Source organism: Oryctolagus cuniculus, chromosome 1 (assembly GCF_964237555.1).
Source record: "Oryctolagus cuniculus chromosome 1, mOryCun1.1, whole genome shotgun sequence".
Lineage (NCBI taxonomy): Eukaryota > Metazoa > Chordata > Mammalia > Lagomorpha > Leporidae > Oryctolagus > Oryctolagus cuniculus.
Genome location: NC_091432.1, coordinates 101960361 through 101985770, shown reverse-complemented (window position 1 = coordinate 101985770; position 25410 = coordinate 101960361). Strand labels below are relative to the sequence as shown.

At 40.2% G+C, this 25410-nt stretch overlaps 1 protein-coding gene across 6 annotated transcripts in view; it reads right to left on the bottom strand.

Annotated features, from left to right (window-relative positions):
* ZC3H12C (zinc finger CCCH-type containing 12C) overlaps positions 1 to 25410 on the bottom strand; it is an 82967-nt gene that overhangs the window by 13173 nt on the left and 44384 nt on the right. For all 6 annotated transcript variants that reach the window (XM_051849633.2, XM_051849607.2, XM_051849617.2 and 3 more), the window contains exons 2-3: positions 24089 to 24843; positions 3378 to 3517 (exon numbers count right to left, since the gene is read on the bottom strand). In XM_051849633.2, the coding sequence (XP_051705593.1) occupies positions 3378 to 3517; positions 24089 to 24768 (820 nt within the window). In that variant the 5' untranslated portion in view covers positions 24769 to 24843. The remainder of the gene's footprint in view (positions 1 to 3377; positions 3518 to 24088; positions 24844 to 25410) is intronic.

The window sequence follows — 25410 nt, the reverse complement described above, 5'->3', positions numbered from 1 at the left end:
CCCATGAGGCGCATGCAAGTAGTTGCTCAGTGTCTGTGGAATGAATGAATAAATGACCTACTAAAAGACGGATACTGGCTGGCGCCGTGGCTCACTAGGCTAATCCTCCGCCTGCGGCGCCAGCACCCTGGGTTCTAGTCCTGGTTGGGGCGCCGGATTCTGTCCCGGTTGCCCCTCTTCCAGGCCAGCTCTCTGCTGTGGCCAGGGAGTGCAGTGGAGGATGGCCCAAGTACTTGGGCCCTGCAGCCGCATGGGAACCAGGAGGAAGCTCCTGGCTCCTGGCTTCATATTGGAGCAGCGTGTCGGCCGTAGCGCCATTTTGGGGGGTGAATCAACGGAAGGAAGACCTTTCACTCTGTCTCTCTAACTCTGCCTGTCCAAAACAAACAAACAAAAAACAAACACACACCCGGATACTTGGAAGTCCTCAGCTGACATCCTGCAACAGGCTCACAGGTAACTCAAGGTACTCTGCCATCTGTGAGGGTGCGCCTCACTGGAAAAATAGGGGAGGAAGCTGTGTGGCAGCCTCCTGGGAATCATTTGCTTAATTTGCATTTCTTTAACACTTAATAAGGTTGGACTGATCCTAATAGTGTCCTAACTTAAACAAGTATGGGTTCAGCACAGTTAGTGAGTTCACTAAATCTCTCCTTCCGGGCACTGTGCCTGATACACAGCTAGTGCTTATGAGATATTTGTTAAATGAATGGAAGATTGGCAAAAGCGCTAGACTGAATCTATGATTCTGACAATGTTGACATCTATTTTTTTTTAACCAGGTTTCTTCTTTGACGCAGTGAAAGACTATTCAGTTTATCAGGTATTATCTGGTTGAGGGCTTTAGTCAAGATTACTCCCCAGGGGAGAAACACAGACGCCTTGGGGAGTTCTGTCATTTTGCAAAGCAACCTGCAGAGTGGCATGCTCCAGACACCTAGCAGGCTGGTACTTTTATTTTTTATTTTATTTTTTTAAACAGCATTGGGTACTTTTATTATATATAACATAATAATGAACAAAAATTACTTGCATTCTCATGACACTTTTACAGGAAGATTTAATAAAAGAAAAAATACTGAGATGTTCCTTCTGTGGAAAAAGAATGAGTAACAGTGGCAGCTTGGAAGGACAAAATTTATTACAGTGGTCTCGTTGTAACTGCTAGCTTCTCTCCTCATTAGCTTATTCTAGAAAAAGAATCATGACCCTGTGTACTCTAAGGTCTTTAAATGGAAGATTTTAGAGTTCTTAGTGACTCTCTGTCTGTGGTGAGCAGCACTATTAATCCCATGTAGATGTTTTCCTCCTCATAGAACTGTGAGAATGTCCTTCACTATCAACAGCTTCATAGCGATTGTCTTCGTTCTCTTGTGTTTCATGGAGATAACCAATGTAAGCCATGCAAAGCGAAAGGGTTACCAATTCCAAAGCCATTACAGGTTTGTTCTGTCAAAGAAACAATTATAAAGCCTCTTAAGACTAACAATTTGAGATCTAAAAATCTAAAAATCTATTTTCCTCTTGACATGCCACGTTTTTATTACTATACTAGCATCCCTATAGCAATATTGCAATTATGATCATTTATTCAGTTCTTTAGCCAACTTGCTCAACTCCAATTTAGAGATTAAAAAAGATCTTGCATGTCCTCTCCACTCCTCCTTCTCTTTATAGCCTAGGCATCTCAAACTTCCGCCTCTAGGAAGGAGACAATTGTGAGAGGAGTGAGGCTTGGAAACTGAACAGGTATTCAGCTTTCAGCGTTATCTATGTGACATGGAGAAGTTGCTTAACTTCTTTGGGTCCAAATATCCCCATTGGCAAATCTCTAATTTTATCAGGAAGTAAAAAATGAAGTAAACATGTTCTTGCCCAAGTTATAGATAACTGGTAAAAAGTCCTTTTCTTTTACAACGTATATTAGGCACAGCAATATTGACCATGTGCATGCTCATCTGGGAACCTCCTCTATTACTTCAAGGAATTTATGTGGTACAGGTATTTATGCTGTTATAATATTCTTGATTTACTGCTGGAAAATCCAAGACCCTCAGAGGTAAAATGATGGAGCTTTGAATTAAAAAAAAATTAAATACAGGGAAGATGTTCACAACTGCATAAGTGTTTATAGTCTGGTACACTTTGTGACTGGGGAAACTGCAACATGGACCCTCCTGTTTTGCAAGTTCATACTCAACAAACTAGCCTTTCTTAGGCCAGTGTAAATGCACAGCAGTGGTACAAACAGTATTTTCTGCTCCGCCACCATACATACTGTAGCACAGGAGTATCCCCTCACCCATAGATGACACATTCCGAGACCCCTGGTGCATGCCTGAGATCATGGATAGTACCGAACCTTATAAACGTTATTATGTCTTTCCCCATATGTAAATAACCTACAATAAAGTTATCTATTAGGTACAGTGAGATTAACAACAATAGAACAATTTTAACAAAATACAATAATAAGAATTATATGAACACGGCATCTATCTTGAAAGAACCAAGACAAATGTTAACATTTGCAGATTGTGGTTGACTTTGGGTAACTGAAACCTCAGAATCTGAAACCACTGCAGCCATCTGGGGAGTGAACCAATGGAGAGAAGACTCCTCTCTCTCTCCCTCCTTCTCTTTCTCTCTGCCTCTGCCTCTCTGTAAGTCTCCTTTCAAATAAAATAAGTAAATCTTAAAAAAACCCCACACATTTATTAAAAAAACCCCAACCATTATCCATTATAATCCTCAATGTTCCTAAAATATTTTGTTTTACACGTATTTGTATGTGAAACAATATTGAAAGTTTTCCTTCTACTTGCTTTTATTCACAGAGAGGTCTTAGAAGTCAACATTAAAATTCCCATGATGAGATCTAAACCAGTCTCAGCCACACCGAGCACTGTGCGCTGCCACTCCTCTCCTCTTGATCTCACGTTCCTTTCACGCTCAGCTTTCACGTCATTTACATACTTACAGATTTTGCTTTCTGAGTTTACTTCATGCTAATTTTCTGTAGCATATTAGACAACTGAGGTCCAGGCAGGTTCAGTGTCTGGTGAGTGGTAGAGCTGGAACTTGAATCCCGGTCCCCTAGCTGCTGGCTGGCTGTCTGGGTCACAACTTTACAGAGTTTGAAGTCAAGATTTCCACATAACTGATAACAAGAGCAACACAGTGACATCTAGCAAGGATTAGCGTTTAGTTCACACAAGCAATTGTTTTCAAATTTGAAAACAATTTTAATGTCCCAACCAAGAGAACGTGAGAGTCACACGGGTTGAGTAAATCAGGAACAAGCTATCTCACAATACCAATACCTGCACAAGTAGAACACAGAAGCCACGATCAACAGCTACCTGTAATGAGCTTACCTGTAATGAGAGCGTCAGGTCGGGACTGCTCTTTTCTCCAAGCAGGGACAAAAACCGTCACATCTTTGTGGCCTCTTTCCAAAAACCAATCCACTGCCAATTTGATTCCTCGACAGGAAAATACTTCTTTGTTTCCGTGGCTGAAAGATTGTTTTAGAACACTTAACAACACAACAAAATCTAAATTCAATCTAATTTAAAGTTTATAAACAGTAATGATCATAAAATTACAACAGTAATAAGATTTCAAATTTAACGCACAGTCACAGTTCAGAGGAGCTGTTTAAAATTAGTAAGTAAGTAAAATCAGGAACAGTAAGTTAGTTAAAATTGAGATCTGTGAGAAAAAAATAAGACAATTGGCATGATGATTGCATAGAAAACAGTGAAAAGTGAGTTTTCAAATGTAAAGCCGTAAGGTTAATTAGTCAGAAAGATACAAGAGCTTTTTGGCTAGGATAGGGGAAAAGGGAAGTGCTTCAACCTCAGAAAGGAGAATTTTAGTCAAATGTAAAGAAGTCACACAGAAAACTACCTATAAAAGCAGTGGAATGGAATACTTGCAAGTTTCTAAAAAGTCTGCTGTCTCAAGAGGCCTTGGGGGTACATTTCATTCAATGACTCAGTAATACGCAAAGTTTATTGGGTGATCAATGTAAAACAAAATACCACACACTCCCTGAAAGGGAAAGCATGTCCACAAGGCTTAATCTCATACAAGAAACACTTTCCCTATCCTACTATGAAAAGACACCTAGTTTCTGTTCAAATAAGATCCTGTTGGACAAGGATTAATGATGACAAAAGGGCATTCAAGACTGGATTAGCAGTCTCAGGGTCTCAAAAAACATGCTCAACTAAGAGTGTAGTCGTGCAGTATTTATCTAGCATCAGGCTCCCTGTGTACACTTTAACCTAACAATTTAAAAACAACACTCCCTTCAGTCTTTTTAAGGAAAAAGTTTCCTACTTTAAAAGTAATTAGTTACCTTTTTTTAATGTCAGAGCTCTAAAGGCTCCATTTCTTTCAGATATTTTTACTTCCAGGGCTGAATGACAGAATGTAGGGAAATACTTTGTTCACTTTTGGCATAAATCAAACATTAGGTATATTCTAGGGGCCCCGGGAAGCTCTAGGTTGGTCTAACACAGGACTAAAGCATTTTTAGTGAAGAATAAACAGATCCATTCGCTTTACAGATGTGGAAGGCTGCACTGTACACAGGGTTAGGGTAAGGGAAAAGGTCTCCTAGGTCTGTCTCCACAGTCCAGGGAAAGGTCAGAGGTGAAGCCAGATGCACTGCTGTTTCAGAGAACGGGACCGGGAAGGCAGAGTCTGAGGTCACGTTTTCTATGTGGGATGGGATACATGATAGCCAAGCCAACACCCGAGCCCAAGGTGATGGCAGTGATGGCAGACTTCACGGAAAATACTAAGATCTAATCAGTCGTCCAAAAAACTGGAGAAAAAGATGCTATCTCTCGAGAAAACATACTTTTGTACCAAGTACTCCTAAACACAAATACTCAATTACTAAAATCTTACTATGTTTTCATGCTGTATTAAAGCTTTGAAATTTATCAACTTTTACTTTGCTAGTAAACTCAAGATACTTGGTTTCCAGACAGGCATTTAATTGCCTCTGCTCTAAATGTGGACCTGCATTAGTCCTGGTAAGGGCGGTTGTGATGTTTCACTCGCTCTAGAAACTGAAAAACCCATCCGCTAATTAAAGGACCTTCATAAAATGTGTGTAAACACAGACCATTTGCAATCATAGGACAGAGATTCTACAGACTGCAGACATGGGGATCCAGGATGTTGTCTCAGGCAATTCCCATAATAAAGGCTGTTCTCTGGTCCTCTCCTCCCCAGCACTGCGCCTCGGAGGGAGAAGGCAGGCAGGAGGATGGAAGGCGGCACACCCAGTGTCAACAGGAGCACGCAGGGCCTGGCTCCCGAGCAGATGGAACACATCCACTGCCAATCTTGTTTTAGATGGAAAATTACCTCCCATTTATTTAAGCAACTGTAGTCAAGCCACCTGCTATTTGCAGCTGAACACGTCCTAACTGCGCTGCTGGGCATATAAAAAAATCAAAGAAAACTGGCACCACTCTATCAATACCAGGAAAAAATATATACTTTAATACTGCTAATACTTAATTAGTAATAAAAGTTACTACATAATAGTAAAAAGGACAATCCACAAGAAGCTACAGTAATTCTGAACTTTATCTTCATGACATACAGCAAGGTAAAAGGTCACAGGATCACTAGAAGAAATGAACAAATATCCTATCAGCTGACAGATGAAATAGAAACTCTTTAATAAGGCTACAGATAATCCTAACAATCTAAGTGACACACAAATTCTGGAGAATGTTACAAAAGAGAAAGCATTTCTTTCTTTTTTTTTTTTTAAGATTTATTTATTGATTTTGAAAGTCAGAGTTACAAACAGAGATAGAGAGAGATCTTTCATCTTCTGGTCCACTTCCCAGATGGCTTCAAGGCTTGGGGGCTGGGTCAGGCTGAAGCCATGAATCTCCTCCAGGTCTCCCATGTGGGTGACAGGGGCCAAATACTTGGGTCATTTTCCACTGCTTTTCCCAGGCCATTAGCCGGGAGCTGGATTGAGTGGAGCAGCTGGGACATAAACCTGTGCACATATGGGATGTTGGCGTCGCAGGTGGCAGCTTTACCCGCTATACCACAACATTGGCCCTGAGAAAATCTTTCTAAGAACAAATTCAAGTTTTATAAAATTGGCTTTATAGTAGGCAATAGGCCATATTTCAATAAATACCAGGAACTGATATCATACATACAATATTCTTTGATCACAGTGTATCATATTGCAGATATAAAGTTCATAAGGGGTTGCAACACCATCAAAACCAACTAAAAATTTTAATTTAAAAATGATTCAGTTTGTAGTAGTAACTAAAAAAAAAAACTGAAAAAAATGATAAGAACTTGAAGCAGAAAACCTATAGTGAAGGCCAAGAGAAGAGTAAAATGAAAGGAACAGTATGCTGTTTTCATGGATGCTGGTGCTCAATTTACAAAGACAGCAACTGTCTTCCAATCAGTCTCTACAGGCCACTGCAAGTCCAATCAGATTCCCCACAAGGCTTTTCACAGAACCTGAGAAACTGACCCTAAAGTTGACATGGAAAAACAAAAGGTCAGGAATAAGATGATGTTACAGTGCATGAGACAGAGATGGGCTATGCAACAAATGAAGGCAACTGGTTCCATACGTGACAAAAATAAAGCTGCAATTTTCTTTCATACAATACACAAAGAATAAATTGTAGACAAAGATTTAAATATGAGCTAGAACTCTGTAAAACTTCTGGAGAAATTATAGGAGACATTCATATCAAGTTAGGGCAACATTTCTTTTCTTTTTATTTTAAAGATTTATTCATTTACTTGAAAGTCAGAGTTACAGAGAGAGAGATGGAGAGACAGAAATATTTTCCATCTGCTGGTTCACCTCTCAGATGGCCTCAATAGCCAGCATTGGACTGGGTCAAAGCCAGGAGCCTCCTCCAGGTCTCCGGTATGGGTGGCAATGGTCCAAACACTTGGGCCATCTTCCACTGATTTTCCCCGGCTATTAGCAAAGAGCTGGGTCAGAAGTGGAGCAGTCAAGACACAAACTGGCATCTGTATGGCTTTACCTGTGATGCCACAACACCAGCCCCACAATATTTGTTAAGAAAAACCACACAATCACATGCTATCAAGGAAAAGGTAGACACGATGGAACACAAAAGACTCCATAATAAAAAAAAAAAAAATCACAGACCGGGAGAAGATATTTGCAACACACAAGAACATCAAAAGATTTTACCCAGAAAAACAGGTAACCAATTTTTTTAGGCAAAAGATCTGAACAGTCAATTCACAGAAGGAACCCAAATGACCAATAAATATATGAAAAGACACTCCCTAGCAGAGAAATGCAAATTAAAGCCAAAATGAGACACTACTTCACACCCATCAGATTGGTAAAAATAAAGTCTGCAAACACCAGATGTTGCCAAGAATGTGTGAGAGTAGGAACTCATACACTACAGGTGGGAGTGTAAATTGGTATAACTATTTGGGAAAGCTATTTGGCAATACTTTATGAAGTTGAAGGCGTGCTTTCTCTAAAACACTGGAATTCTATACCCAGGTATAGTAAAATCCAACAGTAATTTGAAATTAAATTTAATTCAATTAGCAATCGACTTTTATCCTCTCCCCAGACTTAGGCCTCACAGTGGGCAGGATAATGTCCTTATCTTTTATAAGGGGAGGGAGAGGCAGCCAAGTGGAGATGCGCATGGTGGAAAGCTGATCAGGCCAAAAAAATACTAACCAGGAAATCCTTCAGATAGATGTACTGCTCATGTCTTCAGAGTCCCTGTCAGTCACCAAGATCCAGATTCATCCCTAGTGACATCTAAGTCTGAGCAGAAAACCACAGGTAGTTCTAAACTGTAGATGGGATTTAAGACCAGAAGGGATATTGGGAGACTCAAGGATGTGACCAATCATACATCCTAGAAACATTATAAAGGGTGACTGACTTCAGGAGTTACTGATGAATCATAAAATCAGTGTAACCTAGGAAAAGATTGGACATCAAAGTATGTGCTATGCAGCTACTGACAAAAACTATCTGTTGACTATCTACTAAAAAAACAATCTTAACTTTAATTCCAAATAAATAGACAAGAAAATCTCCATACTCCTGGAGCCACTTATTTGCTTTGTACATGCTTCAGAATTCTTTGGCTCAATAATACAATTAGCGAATTCTATATTTATGAATTAGCATGTTTCTTTGATTCTCAATTTCTCTTTTATTCTGACAACCTGGCCATAGGAGGCTGGTATGCCTCAAGAAAGTCTTCTACTGGCTAACTTCGTTGGATTTTTGATCACCTTTGACGGAGTGAGAGGTCCTGAATTTACTAAGAAGTCTCCGCCATGGCTACATGGGCACAGGGGGATCGGGTTCTTGGGGAAAGTTTTTTTTTTTTTTTTTTTTTTTTTTATTTGACAGGCAGAGTTAGACAGTGAGAGAGAGAGAGAGACAGAAAGAAAGGTCTTCCCTCTGTTGGTTCACTCCCCAAATGGCCGCTACAGCCGGCGCTGTGCCAATCCAAAGCCAGGAGCCAGGTGCTTCTTCCTGGTCTCCCATGTAGGTGCAGAGCCCAAACACTTCGGTCAGCCTCCACTGCCTTCCCGGGCCACAGCAGAGAGCTGGACTGGAAGAGGAGCAACCGGGACTAGAACCAGGTGCCCATATGGGATGCCGGCACCGCATTAACCAAGTGAGCCATGGTGCCAGCCCCCGGGGAAACTGTTTTTGAGGTAAATTTTGAGGTACTCAAATTTTTAGCAAAATTGGTAATATGAGAGTGAAGATTCCATCTGATTCACCGCTGGCTGTAGTAACAGAAAAATAGAAGCCCACGATGTTGCCAGTAGATCTCTTTATTACAGATAAAAAGGCTTATTTTACTCAGTCACATTTGGAATAGGTAGACTTAGAAAAATCCTGCTTTGCAATGGCCAGAGGAAGGCTCATTTGAAGTAGACAAACTGATGTATTTTACAAAGATGTTTAGAAAAATCCTACTCAAAGTAAAAAAATTGTTGATGTTTCTGGATCACAGGAAATAAAAGAATGACCTGGTCAGTTCCTGGGCCTTTTCTGCTGTTCTCCTTTTTGCTATTTGTACTCCTGCTCACTGCTTTTGTTTCAACCTGGGGCTAGAGAGTGGGGCAATGACCTTCTGCCTGCCTGGATGTACCTGACACCTTCAGGATCTGGGAACCACTTTCACTCGGAACTGGACGAATTGTCATCTTTCTTAGAATATTCTAATAGAGATTCCTTCTCTAACACTCGTTTAAACTGGACAAGCAAAACACACTTATGGAAGCAGAAATGACGAACAGGAAGGAATGAGGAGTGTGAGAATTTGAACAAGAAGCTATCTTAGACTTAAGGGGTCAGGGTGGCTAGTGATTGCCCTGGGAACCCGCGCCAAAGGAGAAACAAAACCAAAGGAGTCAGGACACCAAACAGCAAAATGAGACCAAAACTACTGTGCCATACAAACCAACTTATTTTTCAACTCAATGTCTAAAAAAATTGGCCTTACCCTCTTGGAGCTCCTGTGATTCAAACATGTTTTATGAGAGATCCAGGACTACCAGGTAGGTCACATGGGGTAAGAGTGCTTCTGTCCCTTTTCACAGCTGATGTTACCTATCTTAAGAGTTGTTTTTTGAGGCTGACGCGTGGTGCAGTGGGTTAAGCCACTGTCTGCAGTGCTGGCATCCCATATGGGCACCGTTTGATGCACCTGGGAAAGCAGCAAAGATGGCCCGAGTGCTTGGGCCCTCTGCACTCACGTAGGAGACCCAGATGAAGCTCCTGGCTCCAGGCTTTGGCCTGGCCCAGCCCTGGCAGTTGCAGCCACATGGGGAGTAAACCAGTGGATGGAAGAATCTCTCTCTCTCTGTTTCTTCCATCTCTATGTAACTCTGCCTTTCAAATAAATAAATAAATCTCTTAAAAAAAAAAAAAAAGAGTTGTTTTTCGGAGCTCTGGGAAGATCTGCAAAAACCTGCCGAGGTGCTATGCAGCGTGTGTTTTTGCTGACAGCCCTGTGCACGAGGATGCACCTCTGCTGCTGCGCAGAGGGGCGAGTGTGGCCTCCGGCTGACTTTGCTTGACTAATGAAACAGACACAACAGGGACACATGACAAACTGCGCGTGGCAGTCTGGGACACTTCCTGCAGGAGCTGACGGGGAGAAGCTGCACTGCGCTTTCAGCAGGCATTTTCTAAGTCAGCGAGGACGGAGGTAGACCCTCACTTCTGTGCAGTCTACTACCGGGGATTCAAGCATAAATAAGAGACAAGGTACTTGCACGGTAAGGGCAAATTCCTCACACAGCGGCAACAGCAACCCAACTTTGCGAGAAGATGTAGATAGATAAAGGAGACGAAAAGGAACCAGACTGCAGTGTTCCTATCCAGTTGGGATTGCTCCTTCCTGAGGCCAGGAGCAAATAAGGGAAGCCAAGTCAATAGGGCACTGTGTATGGAGGCAGGATCCCGGGGAAGGAATGCTGGAAGAGTGTGAGGAAGACACAAGGGCCGCAAGCCAATCAGGAAGCTTTACCACCTCCTCCAGGAGGCTCTTGCCCTAAGGAAACAAGGCAGGAAATAGCAGGCGAATCATGCAAACCATGAGCAAAACTGACAGAATGGAGACAGCTCCGAGCAGGGACTGGGAGAATCTCATGCTTGCTTGCTTTTCCTGCCTTTATCTTTCTGGACTTACTCTTTTCCTGTCTTTCCTTGTGAATACTGGAGTCATACAATTTGTAGTTTCTAATGACCTTTCTTGTTTTACTCTGACCCAGAAAAAACAAGTTGTGGGTTTCTCTGGACAGTCTTCTAACTGTTCTTTCTCCTCCAAGATTTCTGAGCAAATCCACTGTTATAGGAACACACTTCTTGTCTCTTTAACACTGCTACACTGTTAAGCAGGGACCTGCTGAATAAACTAAGGACTACCATATTTTGTACTCTTCACAGAGTAGTTTTGAAACCTTTGGGGGGCCGGCGCTGTGGCTCAGTGGGTTAAAGCCCCCGCCTGCGGCGCCTGCATCCCATATGGGCACCGGTTCAAGATCCAGCTGCTTCACTTCCGATCCAACTTCTCTGCTGTGGCCTGGGAAAGCAGTGGAAGATGGCCCACGTGCTTGGGCTCCTGCACCCATGTGGGAGACCCGGAAGAGGCTCCTGGCTTTGGATCAGCTCAGCTCTGGCCATGGTAGTCATTTTGGGGAGTCTACCAGTGGATGTAAGACCTCTCTCGTTTTCTGTAACTTTGTCTTTCAAATAAATAAAATACGTCTTAAAAAAAAAAAAAAAAAAAGGAACCTTTGGGAGATAAGATGCCCTGACTGGCGAGGATGTGCTCATTTTTACTGACATTGAGTGTGTGTGTTGGGGATCTTTTGTGTTAAGGGCAAAGTTTTGAAGAATAAGAATTTCTAACAACACTTGTATCCAAAACATTATATCAATGGAAACTAGAATGAACTGTTGATTTATTTATAGTTATCACAACTTTCTCAACAAATGCCTATCTTTCATTGCAGAAATCATGCCATGCTATCAGATGAAATTAACTTTCAGCTCAAGCTGTGAAAACCACTATTAACATTTGGACCGGGTTAAGTAGCACTCCATTCCTTCTGTCCAGGAATGCTTTCTCACAGTTGCAGACATACACAACTCCCTATGATCCAGAAAAGTGGAAACGTATGGGAACTAACATGACCACAAATTATTTTGACAAATGAATATATTCTTCAAGACACTTTAATTAGCATAACTTTTCACTATGCTGTAAACTTTTCTCACAGATCTAATAGGTTTATCTTTTATCTCTTCATATTTACTATTGTAATTTATCTTAAAAGCACATAAATTTTATTTTTCTCTTCTCAATAGAAGGGTGATTCTATAAAAAATGAAAATAATATACTTAAGATTCTCTATATCATCATATGTAACTGCCACTGAAGAAATAAGGCATATTTATTTGCTTATTAATGCCATAAAACCAGATGCCTATGATGGTTACTAGAATATAAAGGTATATCTTGAAATGCAGAGAAAAATTCAGGCATTCACCAATTTTAATGCAATATTTCTCACTCTGTGACCTAGAAAGGGGAACCCTGGGCCATCTACTCCATCTGCCGCATCTGGGAAGCAAGATTTCACTTACTACATTTTCTTCAGTTAGTTCTGTCTCTATCAATTAGTCCATCCACAGGCTAACCACCGGACAGGAAGGGCTAATTTAGGACTGTTAACTGTTATCTTTCAGTGGTAGATATGAAGAATAATCGTAGATATGAAGAATAACTAACAAGCATGAGAAACCCAAAAGGGGAATGAAGGCATTTATTAAAGGAGACTGCCTCTTTTTAATACTTTTACAGCACTGAAGAAAAAAGGAACGAAGCAGTCTCTTGCCAATTAACTTGTGAGTTCATCGGCTTTCAAGTTACAATTTAGATAAAATGCTTGCAAAGAACCTTGGAAATTACAGGTGATTTTTATTGTCTTTAGTTTCTAAAATTAATAAGTATTATAGTTTTATAATATCTAAAATCTAATTATAAAAGCTATACCTAAGAATGTTACATTTTGGCATTTCAACCAGAGGGTTCTTTCCAGGAGTAGGCCAATATAGTGACAATAACACCGTCCTTATACTTAGACAGGAGTTTAAGTCCTTTCTTTACCACTTCTCTGTGTGACCCTGGGCATGCTCTCATTCTAAACTTCAATTTCTCATAAATAGAATGGTGATAACCCCACCCAACTGAGTGAGAACTGAATGGGCTAACACACACAAAAACCCAAAAACTAGCAGAATGTCTCATAACACAAAAGCCTCCAACAAATAGTAGTTCCTTTACTTTCTCACGTCCCTTTAGTCCTAATGTTTCAAAAATGGAAAAAAAAAAAAAACCACTTGTTTTGGAATGAAAACAAAATCAATAAAATAAATCTTTACTTAGTAGCAAAAACTAGAAGATTAAAGTATGATCATAAAACTTCTATGACTTTTATAGGTCATAATAATAGGCCACTTTCATGGTAAGGACACAAGTTAGCCTAGTGTCAGTGAAGTGCCTGGAATGAAAATATAATGGTAAAAAGTATCTTTTTCAAACTATAAAACTGCATTTTAATCTTCAGTACCAAAATCTTTCAAGTTTAGATACAGTCAGCTTAATTAGAGAAATTCAGTACATCGGGATGTAAATCACAGAGTAACTAATATTAATATATTTTCTGAATACTAAATTATTAATATGAAGCCAAGGTGCTTGTCAAATATTTGGTGAACTGATTTTATTGTTTTCCTCAAGGCCTGATTATATATAACCATGTTGAACATATGAAAATAACTTTCATTTTAAAGAACTCTTTTATAAAAGTGGCATTAAGAACTTCTTCATGAATGCATTTTTCAATAATTTATGATTGTCAAAAAGAAATCATCACATATATCCTATGTCCCTTTAGTAGGGAGAAGTATAGTTTGCGATCACATATATGGAAATAAAAGAACGATGTACTTTCTATCATTGTACTCCAGCTAAATCTCATATTATAGTTGAGAACCTACAAATAATTCCATGTCACTGACTCACGGGCATCTGAAATTGTTTTTGTATTGAAGGTTCACAACTTTTATTTAATTAATTAATTAATGCATGGTCTTAAAAGCCACTATTCTTTTGGCATTCTCATCTTTTCCAATATACCAAATAAGTTTGAAGCTAAACCTAATTGTCAAGATATTAGACAGTAAACATACTGCCAAAAAACTAAATCCCTGCTCCTTGTTATAGATCATTTAAATCAATGCTTATTAAGTAATTTTCCAAACAAAAATTCCATGGCAAAGCACAGAGGCCCTTCTGATGTTTAGGGAATGGAGTTTCCAGTAGAAAACACAGTCACACATATACATCCAATTCAAACAGAACTCTGCTGTGCTGTTGAAAATACTGGGCTTCCATGTAGGATCTGCAGGACTTCACTGCTTTCATGAAAATTAAAAGTCTCAAAAATCACCGAATTAGGCTAAAAAGAAGTCTAATATGAAATCATTGTTATCTTCCAGCTGGCCAAGAACACAATAGCATTCCAGTCAAGAGCAGTAACTTTGAGAACTGCAAAGACATAAGGAAAATGGAAAGGATGAAGATTTCCTTTACCTTATAAGGTATATAATTTGAGTGAAAATTAGAGGAAGCACATTAGCTAGTCTAGATCTGGGTAGACCAGCAGTCTGAAGATGATGAAGAAACATCTGTTACATACATACATATATATATATATATATATATATATATAAAGGTCTTATTAACAATAGTAGAGAACATGGCCTCTAATCCATTTCTTCATTTTTAAGTTTTATTTATTTATTTACTTGAAAGTTAAAGTGAAAGACAGAAAGGGAGAGACAGACAGAAAGAGAGATTGATCTTCCAACCACGGTTCACTCCCCAAATGCCTGCAACAGCTGGGGCTGGGGCAGGCTGAAGCCAGGAACCAGGAACTCCATCCAGGTCTCCCACATCATGGGTAGCAGGAATCCAAGTACTTGGGCCATCATCTGATGCCTTCCCAGGCACATCAGCTGGAAGCCAGACTGAAGCAGAGGGAGGATTGGATCCTCGGCACTCTGATATGGGAATGTGGGCATCCCCAGCAATGGCTTAACCTGCTGTATCATGATGCCTGCCCCTCCATTTCTTAACATATTAGGTGAAGGTATGTGGTTAACTTTATTTACATGCAACAGGATAACTAAGGCTGCTGTTTTCTAGGTAAAGCTTCAATAAGTACATTTGAGATAAGAGGAAAAATTTATAGCTCCTAGTTTTGATCTGGCTCAGTCACAGTCATTGTGGATGTTTGAGGAGTGATCCAGTAATAGATTGCCCTCTGTCTCTCAAATAAACAAATAAGTAATTTAAGAATTAAATACATAGCATTGATGACAACCAGAATTATGTACTTAGAGCTATAGAGAGATGAAATGGGACATAAATAATATTTTTGTGTCAGATCCCAGATTGATAGAATTAAATAAAAATTAGTTCCGAGCCACTGATTTTTTTTTTCAAGTTAATTATTAACTAGCTAATGTGGTAGACAGAGAGCTCCTATCTGTTGGATTACATCCAAACTCATGCAATAGTCCCTGGCTGGTGCAGAAGCCTAGAGCTAAGAACTCAATCCATTTCTCCACGTGGGTGACATGGACCCAATCACTTGAGAGCAATCACCACTGCTTCCCAAGGCCTCAGCAGGAAGCTGGAATCAAACACAGAGCAGGGTACTGAACCCAGGCATTCTGAAATGAGATGCAGGCATCTTACCACCTCTAGGCCAAACACCTGCTCATGATTCTTTTCCTAGTCTCTAAGGATTTGCATTGAAAACTAACTTGTAACACCTATAACACTCAGAGGGAAATTAAGCTGTCTTGAACTGTTGCTTCTAGTAAACATTTCATAAAAGGTTGTACAATAGGAATATGATGTGAACGTCATATGTAATTTTAAATTATCGACTGTAGCACATTAGAATAAGTAAAAACAGTTGAAATTAATTTTAGTCTTTCATTTAATTCTATATATAAGAAATTACTTTAACATGGAATAACAGACATTGAAATAGTTAACATATTTTTCAACCACATCTTTGAAATCTGGTATGTATTTTAGATTTAAGGCATATCTCTTTGGACTACGTATATTTCATGAATTCAGTAACCACATGATGCCATGTGGTTACCATATTGGAACATGCTGATTTACTGCACAAACTTTGATATAATTTTATTGAGAGAGACAACAACAAATCTGAATAAACTGACAATTTTTAGTCTCTCCTGCAGTCTAAATCAAACATCTGTACTAGATGTCCAGGATGTCAGTGCCGTACTTACATGACAATCAGGCAACAAGGACTGCAAACTGACCAAACAACGAAAGGCAAACTGCAGAGTTGAGGCAAGATGGCCTTCCATTTTCTAATTTATATGGAAGACGTCTCAAGTTCCTGTAACTTCACATAGCAGATTCAATACATGAAAGGCGCTGGAGTTTTGTAGAAGTCCAATGAGCTATCTATTGTGCAACAGAGCCACCTAGGTATCATCGTCTTTCAACATTAATCAGAAACTTACTTCATTGTACAGATCGAAGTGTTTATAGATGGGCTTGGCTCACCATTCTTGATACATTGGAAAGTCATCAAAAATTAGGCATTTTCTTTGTTCATATTCTGAGGTTAAAAATATATATCTGGTTTCTGTTTAAAGTTTAAGAAAATTATTTCAATGATTCACCTAGACTGGTTTCCTACATTCTGTTTGACATTCAGATTTGTTAACACCAGCTGCCTTCCAACTTGAGTGGTTTTTCGGGGGCAGGGTATACACTGTCAAGCAAACAGTTGGTTTATTTCTCTGTTCTGTGCCATTTGACTGGTATACAGAAGCAATGTTATACTTAGTGCATCTTTTTCCAGAGTGGTCCACAAGTGACACTTGTATATATTTTCAAATTTAAGTAGATTTTCTTGTCTTCAATCTTAAATCCATTCTCTATTTTTTTTAAAGATTTATTTATTTGAAAGTCAGATGTTCAGAAAGAGAGGTAGAGGGAGAGAGGAAGAGAGGGAGAGAGGGAGAAGGAGAGGGGGAGAGGGGGAGAGGGGGAGAGGGGGAGAGGAAGAAGGAGAGGGAGAGAGGAAGAAGGAGAGAGGGAGAGAGGGGGAGAGGGGGAGAGGGAGAGAGGGGGAGAGGGAGAGAGGGGGAGAGGGAGAGAGGGGGAGAGGGAGAAGGAGAGGGAGAAGGAGAGGGAGAAGGAGAGGGAGAAGGAGAGGGAGAAGGAGAGGGAGAGAGGGGGAGAGAGAGAGAGAGAGATCTTCCATCACTGGTTCACTCTCAGATGACTGCAATGCCCAGAGCTTCATCCAGGTCCTCTCACTGGGTGGCAGGGGCCCTAAGCACTTGGGCCATCTTCAGCTGCTTTTCTCAGGTCATTAGCAGGGGGCTGGATTGGAAGTGGAGCAGCCAGGACATGAACTGGTGCCCATGTGGCATGCTGGAGTTGCAGGCAGTGGGTATACCTGCTAAGCCATAATGCTGGCCCCAATTCTCTATAAATTCTCCTATAGAGGAATGATCTTTCTAAAGGAAAATTTTACTGTGCCATTTGCCCCTCAGTTAAATTCTTCTAATGTTTAATAGAGAGGTAACACAAGCATGGATCCTATAAGCCAGGTTCACCAGACATTTTTAGTAAACAAACACATTGATCCTAATACTCTGCACAGAATACTCCAATAACGCCAACTCACCAGTCAGGGCATTTACTTTAATCCCAGAAACTGGCAAAGATTGAAGACCTTCAAGGACAGATGGGGGAAACATTTCAGTAATTTGTTCATATCAAAGAGACCTGGGTGTCTGGTTGTATTCCAACACTAAACAGGAGAACCTGTGCTACAGCATGGTGTGGAGGTAGTGAGGGGCACCTGGTTTGCTTTTGCTTCTTATTCCCCACTCTTACTTTATATAAATTTTGGGAGAAGGTGAAGTAGAATGCAGAAATTTAGTTAATTTTAGTGAAGTCAAGTCATGGAAACATAATGAAGAAATCAAACACTTTTAAGGATCAAATTGCTCTGACATCAACTTATACTCTCACCCCGATGGTTCACAGATTGTGCTTAATGACATGACAAGTCACATGAACCTCAAGCCACAGGGACAGTAAAAGCAAGGGGTTCATTAGAGGAAATGCAGGAATCCATTCTAATGGATATCCATGGATAGACACTAGTTCTATGTCTCACTGGTGAGCTCACCCAAGTTTAATACAATCACAGATTTTGAAGAATTGTGAAGCTAATGAGAGGAAAGAGAAATCAGTCTCACAGGAATTTCATTTCAGCAATATAACAATATTAATCCTGCTTTGTTTCCATGTCTATATCTGGAGTACAAATTTCATGGCATACCTACATTATTAAATATCTTCCCTATTAAGGAAGTGAGACCTATTGCTGATTGATCAATGTGCTGAAATACTGAGGTTTTTTTGTTTTTTGTTTTTTTTCTTTTGGAATTAAAATTAGTTTCACTCTTCTGTCAGGAATTCTTTGTCTAACTCCACCAAACATAAATTCTATTCTGCCTCATAAATCAGAAACTAAGCATTCTAAAATCTTATATGCAAGTTTAGGGTTTTCTCTAAACATATTTTCCTCTCTTTTTCATTTTTACACACTGATATCCTTGTTGATCCTATAATCAGCAGTGAAATAAGCTGTCATAAAGAATGCTAGATTAAGTTCCAGGTATGTTTTTGTGAATTTTTGGTGAACTGCTCATTCAACAAACTTACTCAGAGCTTTTATCATGGTGACACATTTTTCAAAGGACATTTATAAGCTAAAAGAAAAAGTATGCTTTCCCTCAAGGCGACAAGGAGCTTGTGCTATATATTCTGGGGCAATTTTGGATTCTGCCCAGCTTGAAGAGCCTGTGTCTTTTGTGACATGCTAGAAATTATCACTGCAAACACTAGTGCTATAAACTTGAAGTAGAAATTAAAATTAACCCATCGGTCATAAGAACACAATAGACTGTTAAACTGCTAGGTGTGTTAAATATTGAATAAAAGAATTGATATAATTAAGTTTAAACACTGAAAAAAAAATTGATAACTAAGTTTTCGTTGTATTTTTTTCCTGTATTCTGGATTGAGATGAGTTAGCTCTTGAAGACACTGGCTCCTTAATGTAATAACTATAATGTACTGAATGCCTACAATACACTAAACGCTTGGCATTAATCCTAACAGGAAGCCTGCAAATTAAGAATTTCCGGCCGGCGCCACAGCTCACTAGCCTAATCTTCCGCCTGTGGTGCCGGACACCAGCCATAGTGGCCATTTGGGGGGGTGAACCAATGGAAGGAAGATCTTTCTCTCTCTCACTGTCTAACTACCTGTCCCCCCCCCCCCCCAAAAAAAAAAAAAAAGAATTTCCACTTCTACAATTTTGAAAACAGAGGCTGGAGAGTTTAGACACATTGCTCAGAATCACAAAGGTAGTACACAGAGAATGAAATATCCTTTCTAAAAAGTCTGCTTAGTGATTTTAACAAAAATGCTGTTGCTTTCCTGCTTCTTAAGTTTACATTTAAAGGACTCATTTTTATCAGTTCTACTGTTAATATTTAAATGAAAGTAAAATATAAATTCAGAATAGCTCTGTCTGGGAGATAAGAAAGGAAATACAACAGTACTTCATTCTTAACCATTCTCACACTTCTTATATATAGTCTATTATATGTATGATTTATTATATATAATAGATTTGCCTCTTTTATCATAAGCAGAAAGTTAACTTGAAAAGTAAAAAGAGATGACACTTCTGCAACATGGAATGAGTGAATTTCTTCTGTATTTTTGATCTTAAGATTTTTGGAGCTGAAGTAGATATGCATTTTTAAGTGACTTTGCTACTTTAGACAGCCTTATAAATGGCAGAATGGAAAAGTTCACTATAAATTTTCATGAGCTCTGGCACTTTCAAAAAATTATGGACGTGGTACAACATTTTATTTTGACTGACAGTATAATGTTGCTATAATAAAAATTCCTGTCAACTTGTTCTCTCCTGAAATGCCTGAAGCCCAACAGTTTAAGTGTCAGATTAAAATATGTGATGGAGAGAAGAAACCAATCTGCACGTCCCCTCTTTATAGCAAGGGAAACAGGATGGTGCCAGCATCACATGGGATTTGTTTATAAGAAGTTTGTTTTCATAATTATAAGAATGGGTTGTTTGATGCTTTAACGATGCCCTCTATTTTTGTTACAGTTTTCCTCTGGATAACTCCTTTCCATGTCAGATGAGTGAAGTTCAGAGATTTATGTAAATTCTCAGTTATCCAAATATTTCCACTAGGAACTAGGCTTCAGCCATATGAGTTAGTATGAGGCTGACCTACTTTGACATCACTTATCTAAATGATATTCAGCTTAAAAATTCATCTCTATAGGCTCCAAGTTTTAAGTCTCAAGCTGTTTTTTCTTCTAAAAGATCTGTTTCTGCCCATGCATTTTCTTCCAGTGCCAAATGTGTGCTTGCACCTTTCTTGTCTCCTATTGGATAATTCTGTTTCAAAAATGAAAGTCCTCCCACAGTACTGCTCTCTTACTGCCCTGTGCAGCTAGCTGCCTTCTCCCCTCCCCTCAGCTTATATAGTTTTATCCTTTAAAACAAAACAAAACAAAACAAAAATCATTTCCCAACTCTCTTTCCTCATGTCCTCTCCTTCCTCTGTCAACTTCCTCGAATAACAGTCCAGATCTATTCCTTCATTTCTTTACTTCCTGCCAACGGGCTTCTATCTTTAAGACCATATGGCATTCTTGAAGACAATAACTTCCTGGCTGTCATGTCTTCTGATTTTTTTTTTTGGTACAACCTACAGGATATCTCACCTTAAAACCTTCCTCTTTCACCTGGATGACATTCATATGTCCCTTGGTTTCTCTAGCACTGTGCTTTTTCCTAACACTAGTGCTTGCTGTGCTACCCTTCCCAAGGGTCATCACTTTCTTCTAACTCCTGACCCATAGGGATCATTTGGATTCTCAACACTGGCTATACATTAGACATTACTGTGGTAGTTTTTAAATAATACAGTTATTTGGACTTTTCCATGTCCCCACTTAGTCCAGGAGCAGAAAGCTGGAATATATGTGTGTATATATTTATTGAAGAACTCCTATGGTAATTCTGGCACAGAGCCATGGTTGCAGGTGTTCATCAAGGATCTATAACCTTTCCTCACCTCTCTGTCCTTTGGCAATTTTGTGGCTTCTGGCCTTACATATTATTATGAAGGTAATCATTCTGTAGTTCTGAATTACTGCAAGAAAAAAGAGTCTGTGCCACATTTGGGAAAGATCAAATACTCAGATCCTGTAAGTTTCATTTACTTATAATTGAAACTTAGGTAGTTCTGCCTCCATTTGAAAAAGTTTTCTGCAGGAACACAAGCTGGTCCTCCTCACACTTCATGTGGAAGAACTTGCTCTCACCTACAGGAGACAGTAGTCCTCAAGTCTCTGCACATACCACTATTAGAAGTATTTTTTAAAAAACAAAAGAATGCCTGGGCTGCATCTTGAACTTGATTTGGTAGGTCTGCATGAGCTCTACAACTACCTTGTCCATTACAGGCAACAACAGTCACATATGGCTATGGAGCACTCAAAATATGGTTATTCCAAGGTGAGATGTGCTGTAAGCATAAGATTCACACCAGATTCCAAAGACTTATTACCAAAAGAATAATTCGAATTATCCCATTAATAACTTTTTTATTGATTACATGTTGGAATATATGTCCCACTGGTGAGCTCATATATATATGGAATATAACAGTGGTTTGCATTGTACAAGGGTACTTCAATTTGTGGGATATGGAATTAAAAGATGAGTTTAGGGATGGACATCTGACCTAGCAGCTAAGATGCTGGTTAAAATGCCTATGTCCCACATGAGAGTACCTGCGTCTGATATTCCCTCTGGTGCCTGAACCCAGCTTCCTGCTAATACAGATTCTGGGAGGCATTGGTGCTGGCTCTAGTAAGCGGGTTACTGCTACCCATGTGGGAATCCTGGATTGAGTTCCTCTTGCCCAGGACCATTGCAAGCATTTGGGGAGTGAACCAGAGGATGGGAGCTCCCTCTATCTCTCTTATGGACTCAATTAATTTGAAAAAAATAAAAACACATTAAAAAAGATAAAAATTTATTTTGGTGTGAAAAATCTTGAAATCCATACACACAAAGCAGGGGTAGGGAACCTTTTTTCTGCAAAGGGCTCTTTTGATATTTAAAATATCATTTGCAGGCCATACAAAATTATCAACTTAAAAATTAACCCGCTATAGATTTATTTAATGTGAAACCCTTCCTACAGTTGGGGGGTTAGACCAAATGATTTTGTGCACTTTATGGAGCCTGTGGGCTGGATGTTTCCTACCCTTTAATAAAGGGTTTGCATAAAATTCACAAAGGGGCTGGCGCTATGGCATAGTAGGTTGTTAGGCCTATGCTTGCAGTGCCAGCATCCCATATGGGTGCCGGTTTGAGTCCCAGATGCTCCACTTCTGATCCAGCTCCCTGCTAATGCACCTGGGAAAGCAGTGGAAGATGGCCCAAGTGCCTGGGTCCCTGAACCCACCTGGGAGACCTGGAGGAAGCTCCTGGCTTCTGGCTTTGGCCTGGCCCAGCTCCAGCCTTGCAGCCGTTTGTGAAGTGAACTAGCATATGGAAGATATTTTTCTCTCCTATCTCTTGCCTTTCAAGTAAATAAAAAACATCTTTTTTTTTTTTTTCTTTTTTGACAGGCAGAGTTAGTGAGAGAGAGAGAGAGAGAGAGAGAAAGAGAAAGGTCTTCCTTTTTCCGTTGGTTCACCCCCCCAAGTGGCTGCTATGGCCAGCGTGTTGCGGCCAGCGCACTGCGCCGATCCAAAGCCAGGAGCCAGGTGCTTCCTCCTGGTTTCCCATGCGGGTACAGGGTCCAAGCACTTGGGCCATTCTCCACTGCACTCCCTGGCCACAGCAGAGAGCTGGACTGGAAGAGGAGCAACTGGGACAGAATCCGGTGCCCCAACTGGGACTGGAACCTGGGGTGCCGGCGCCGCAGGCGGAGGACTAGCCTAGTAAGCCGCAGCAACGGCCAATAAAAAACATCTTAAAAAAAAAAAAAAGGAAAGTTCATGAAAAATGTATAGTGTGAAAAAAACTGCATAGTTAAGAATTTTTTGGCACCAAAATAAGCTCATGTCTTATTTCCATTTTCCATGAAATTTTTGAAGTACTCACATGTCTCCACTGAATAGCACTGCTATATCTGCATTTTTTTTTTTAAACTACTTGAGGAGCGAGAGGGCAAAAAAGAGTGTGTGTGTGAGTGAGCGAGCCCAGCTACTACTGTTTCCTTCCCAAATGCCCACATCACCTCTGGCTGGGTCAGGGCTGGAGTCAGGAGGTGGGAATCAACTGAGGTGTCTCCTGTCCTTGAGCCTTCCTCCTCAGACATCTCTTCTCCTTGCTTCCAGACATTAACTCTATCTACTGCTGGGTCTTCTGGCACCGGCCCAGGCACAGCTACACTTAACTGTGGTCAGGGCTTTCAAGATACATATTAGCAAGAAGCTGGAATTGGAAGTGGAGCCGGGATCTGAACCCTGGTACTCTGCTATGAGGTATGGGCATCACAGGCAGCACTTTAACCACTGAACCAAATGCTTATCTCAAAAATCTGCATTTTGAACAAGGGTGATTCTGCATTAGGTATCCTCAGACCATGTTTTGAGAAACAATACACCAAACTGCAAGCTCTCCAGAACAAATGCTTTTATATATCCTTTTGTCCTCCATAGTACTCTGAATATTGTTAATTACATACTGATTGAATTTACATGCACTTAACATTCTGAACCATCAAATGTATCCCAAAATTTCATTAGAAGTTTTGTTTTTGTAACCCTTCCCCCACCAGCATGTTCCTAAATAATTCTTTTTGTATTTCTCCAATGGAACAAAAAACTTCAAACTACACCTCTGATTTGCTCCCAATTCAATAAAATAGTTTATTTTCTGAAAGAATTAGGACGTTTTCCCCACTATGGTTAGTTAACTTGATGTTATTTGACTAGATTCCAAAACTGATGAATGTCATCATACCCAGGTTTTCCATTTAAAACTAGTGATTAACACTACAGCAAGAACATACACTGAAGTTTACGTTAGTAACTGGGCTGGAGGAAGGACAAAAGAGATATAAGTGAGAAAGGGGTCTGTTAGGGGCAAATAACATGAGGCTGGCTGAGCGCGCTGGAAGAAGGGACATAAAACTGATGTTTTCTAAAGCTCATGTTAGGACACAGAATGTTGACTGCAATGACTGGGAGAAATAACTCAGAAACAACTCGGAGAGACTGTTTAGTTATCACTCTAAGGGTTTTCTTCACGTACCTCATTGCCACGTTGCTGCCGTCAATAACGATTGGTCTCAGATTTTCCCCATCATCTGCTACCACCTCTTGCACCGGAGATTCAGGCCTCTGAGACTCCAGGGAAGTTGTTTCTCTCGTTGTACTGGTAACTGTGCTAACTGTTTGATCTGTCTCGCTTTTATTTCCAAGCTTGACCAGTTCTCCCAAAATGTCATTGATTAAAGCATCGGTACCAAGTTTGTTTAGCACAAGCTGAACCTGTTCTTCAGAATAACCTAACTTAAGTGCAAACTCCAGCTTTGTTTGGTATTCTCGAACCACATCGGGGGGTTTCTTCACTTCCTTGGATGTAGTCTGGGACTCTTCAGGTTTAAACTCTTGCAAAATTTCATTGTGTTTGAGTATGTGAGGCTCTAAACAGGGAGACCTACACAGTTGTCGGTGAGTCTTGGTTAATAAGCATGGCTCTACTGAAATGCTTCCCAATTGTTCCGACTCATGATCAGAATTTGTGCTTTCCTCGGAGTCACCAGAGCTCACATTCTCCTCAGACACCTCTTTTTCCTCCTTCTCGGCACTAACTGTATCCATTGCTGGTTTTTCTAGCATTGGCCAGGGCACAACTGCACTTAACTGTGGGTCTGTGCTCTCCACATAAAGGTGGCCAAGGTCATTCCCCAGGTGATCCTTCAAGCCCATGAAGCTGTTCCGTGGTGTACTTGACTCCACTTTGCTGTGTTTTCTGTATTCCTGAATGCAAAGCACCCCGTACTCCTAAAGAAAAATGTAAAGTATTTAGAATTACATCCTTACTGTTGTATCTCTATTTCAATAAAGAAAACAAAAAAGAATTGCCAGACCACTGAATGCCCACTTTGTATTGTATCTACGTATTTTCATACCTCATAACACTTTTTTTAAAAAAAAGATTTATTTATTTGAAGTGCAGAGAAACACAGAGAGGGGAGAGAAAAAGGAGAGAGGAGAGAGGGAGGGAGAAGAAGGACGGGGGAGAGAGAAAGAAAGGTCTTCCATCTGTTGGTTCACTCCTCAAATGGCCTCAACAGCCAGGGCTGTGCCAGGCTGAAGACAGAAGCCAAGAGCTTCTTCCTGGTCTCCCACGTGGGTGCAGGGGCCCAAGCACTTTGGCCTTCTGCTGCTTTCCCAGGCACATTAGCGGGGATCAGGATCATAAGTGGAGCAGATGGGATTTGAACTGGCGCTTTATTGGATGCTGGCACTGCAAGCCGAGGCTCAACCTTCTACGCCACAGCATCAACCCCCAAAGGTCATAACATTTTTATTTTCTTTCCCCCAGAAACCTTTCATTTAAGGAATACA